Raw genomic sequence first — 3827 nt, forward strand, 5'->3', positions numbered from 1 at the left:
TTACGACACAACTGTTTTTACCTAATATTAGAAATACAACGTAATCTAATCAGGAATATCACATGGCACAAACTTTAAATAATCTAAAATGAACTGAACAAAATGGTGAACTTGTTCTTGTTGTGGGCTTTGTATAACATATTAATAGATGCTAGTTAGTTGTCTGAAGACTTCAGATGGTGTTTGGTGCATTAAGCTGGTGTTTCAGTGTGTTTAGCTAATCTTTTGGTGTGTTTACCTGGTGTTGTGTTGACTGCAGAAGGTCATGCGTGTTTCATAAAACGACATTTTAGCTTTTTGTATAACTTAAGATCTATTTATTACATGGTGGTGAATATTATTAGCTGAATCTGATGTTGTATGTTAGGAATGTAAAACTTCATCTGATGTTGTGTTGGGGTTATTTAGCTCTATCTGGTGTTGTGTTGAGAACGTTAAGCTCCATCTAAAGTTGTGTGTTGAGGTTATTATGCTCCAACTGATTTTATGTGTTGTGATTATTAAGCTCCATCTGATGTTGTGTGTTGGGGTTATTAAGCTCTATCTGGTGTTGTGTGTTGAGGTTATTAAGCTCTATCTGGTGTTGTGTTGAGAACGTTAAGCTCCGAGTGGTCTGTGTTGACACCTTGCAAGAGGTCACCCCGTCAGGTCTGACTTAATGAACACTTGCATTTGTTTCCGTTAATTACACAGAGAACTGGATCCCAGCAAAGGGGTTTGTCAGAGATGGACGACCTAGGGGGCGCCGGGAGCTCTAATAACATGTTGCTTGAGAAGTGGTTGACTGGAGGCATGGCATGGCTGAATTTGTAGAACTTGTCACGGCTGAATTTGTAGCACTTGTCATGGCTGAATTTGTAGCACTTGTCATGGCTGAATTTGTAGCATTTGTCACTGCTGAATTTGTAGCACTTGTCATGGCTGAATTTGTAGCATTTGTGATGGCTGAATTTGTAGCACTTGTCATGGCTGAATTTGTAGCACTAGTCATGGCTGAATTTATAGCATTTGTGATGGCTGAATTTGTAGCACTTGTCATGGCTGAATTTGTAGCACTTGTCATGGCTGAATTTGTAGCACTTGTCATGGCTGAATTTGTACCACTTGTCATGGCTGAATTTGTAGCATTTGTGATGGCTAATTTTTGTAGAGCTTGCTATGGCTGAATTTTTTTGAACACTTCAAGGCATAGTGTGTAGAACATATCAAAGTTTAAATGTCCATTCAGGTTTAGATGTTCATGTTCTACGTAAATCTCAAATGTCCATTTAGGTAAAAATGTTTAATGTTCCATGTAAAGTTTCAATGTCCATTCAGTTGTAGATGTCCTAATGTTGAAGTTGTAATGTCCGTGTAGGTGTAGATAAAAGCCAGCCCTGCAAGGAGAGCGATCGCTAAACGAAGTTTATAAACCAAACACACAGACATCGTTTTACCGTTGGTTGAGAACATCTAACTCGACACCCCGGGCCGTGACAGAGAGGGTCTCCTCGCTAGACCAGCTGACTTAATGACGAGAAAATACACTAAAACAACAAAAACAACTCCGTCATTGCCCAACTCCCTCCCTTGACCGGCCAAATGAAATGAAAGTGAGACGAGTGGATCAGGGGTAAACACCGCGACGCAACGTTTCAATCTCCGCCGCACCGGGCCTTTATCGAGGGTGAGACCAAACAGCCATCAGGGGCGTCCCGGGCGTCGTGACGTTTTCTTGTTGGCTTTTGGCCATCACCTGTCTGGGAGTTGACGGGCTGGAGGGACTCTTGACCGGGTGGAACCAGCACTCGTTGGGGCGATAGAGAACTCGAGGAGCTTGACCTCTCTGACGTGACCCGCGCCTGTCACACAGCAGCCAGAGTTACCCGCAATCGCGTCCTTCACCTTGCTGTATAGACCCCAAAACAAAAGTCGACGCCCACACAAAGCAGCGGCCAGCGTAGAGAAGTTTTGATAGAAAACAAAAATAGGAACATTACCAGAAGTGGACACGAGGAAAACAAGGTCTGTCTGCAGAGGTAAACAAAACGCCAGCACTATCAGCTGACGAAATGGACAAGTTTTCGATGGATGAAAGCGCCAGACAAGTTTTCGATGGATGAAAGCGCCAGTACGCTGAGTGTAAACAGGACAAGCTAGAGCTGTCAGAATAATCGCGTGTAGATGTGTAGGCAATGTTTTGGTTCCGCTCATCTGGAGGGCCAAAGAGGCGATCACGTGACAGGAACACGGTGATGGAAGATAGATGCCCCCGTCAGATGATGATGTAGAAGATAATGTTATGAAATTATCGAGAGGTTCGGGAAGTAATTGTGAATGTTATTGTAAATGTTATGAAAATTGTGTAAATATCGTTATGTGAATAATCAGATGATTTATAAATACAAAAAATTTCTCCTGTAATTTATATCAGTCTAAATATTAAGGCCTGCACCGTTATATGTTATATGAGTGTGCTTTAGATTGTAATTTAGTAGATCTATATAGCTTTATATGAAACATGGTTAAAAATATAGTGTTTGAAGTGTACAAAATCAAGTTTTATCTTTCAAATAGCTTTTTTTTTTTAAAATACATTTCTAAATTATCTTTCCCTTTCAGTAAAGTAAATCTACTAAAGTTTTCTACATTTTTAAAACAAAAGTCCAAACCAACAAATAAATTAAACTTTTAAAGAACCGTCAAAACCATTGTAAACATCTCTTTCACGTGAGCTATACAGTAGTCGTTAAAATAATAAATGTATCTGACAGTAGGAGTTTTGAACAACTCTCAAAGATTAGCAAAGATAGAAAAATTTATGTGTTAGAACGAACTGAGAACTAATTAGGGAACGTGATCAGATGCAAGAACGTGGTCATCTTTGGGAACGTGATCATCTTTAGAAACGTGATCATCTTTAGGAACGTGATCATCTTAGGAACGTGATCATCTTTAGAAATGTGATCGTCTTTAGGAACGTGATCATCTTAGGAACGTGATCATCTTTAGGAACGTGATCATCTTAGGAACGTGATCATCTTTAGGAACGTGATTATCTTTAGGAACGTGATCATCTTAGGAACGTGATCACAACGGTACAGCCCAGTTCTCCGGTGGGCCGCCAAAAAATTGATCACAAAGTTAAAGGGCGGTAACACACTTAGGTTTTAACAAATATTTGGCAAACAAAATTACATGTGCGATGATTAGACAGGCGGGCTGGGTTGGTCTGCTGCTCCGGGCGGCTGGTTAAAGAAACAACTTACAAATATTTGAACTCATCTCCGCGCAAATATTTGACTCTGAGTCTCGGCGAAAATTGAGACTCTTCGATCAAATTCGCGGCGTGACAGGCGAATAATGAGAAAAACGGTTTTTCTACACTCTCCTCTGCTCTTGTGAGATCCTTAGTGGGATGCGCACGGACGCTCCTCAACGCTTGGGGTGAAGTCCAGGGTAAACACTCGCTAACGGCGGAGTCAGGCGTCCATTCCGTTCATCCCGGAGTCAGGCGTCCGTCGGGTCGTGGGTTTTCGACTCCCATTTATTTTATTATCCCAAGGTTTTTAATGAACAACCTCGACGCGTGTGTTTGACTACTTAATTTGCGATACTTTCCACTTTAAAAAAACGAACCGCCATCTATTTTAGAGTTTAGTTCAACGGTTTAGCAAATGATGCGTCGCGTGACACACTTTATATTTTTACAATTTTTTTTTACCGACCTGAAAAGAAGTTGACGGCTGAATCTTTTTGCCATGTTATCTGCATGGTTTTTGTTTTCTTAATGTGCAGGCATGAACCGGTCATTTATTTTTATCAAAGGATATTAGGGGCAATCATTA

The 3827-nt window shown here is 40.8% G+C and overlaps 1 protein-coding gene across 1 annotated transcript; it reads right to left on the reverse strand.

Moving 5' to 3' along the window:
• Positions 1 to 754: 754 nt before the first annotated feature.
• On the reverse strand, positions 755 to 1111 carry LOC131943090 (placenta-expressed transcript 1 protein-like). The gene has a single exon (XM_059303109.1). The coding sequence runs from the start codon at positions 1109 to 1111 to the stop codon at positions 755 to 757; it is 357 nt and encodes a 118-aa protein (XP_059159092.1).
• Positions 1112 to 3827: the final 2716 nt, after the last annotated feature.

The sequence above is a fragment of the Physella acuta genome, unplaced genomic scaffold, assembly GCF_028476545.2.
Source record: "Physella acuta isolate Inbredline_101_S28 unplaced genomic scaffold, ASM2847654v3 ptg000038l, whole genome shotgun sequence".
NCBI lineage: Eukaryota > Metazoa > Mollusca > Gastropoda > Physidae > Physella > Physella acuta.

Bases quoted from the DNA above. Each gene is read 5' to 3' on its own strand.
- LOC131943090 (XM_059303109.1), bottom strand. From the start codon at position 1,111: ATGACAAGTGGTACAAATTCAGCCATGACAAGTGCTACAAATTCAGCC.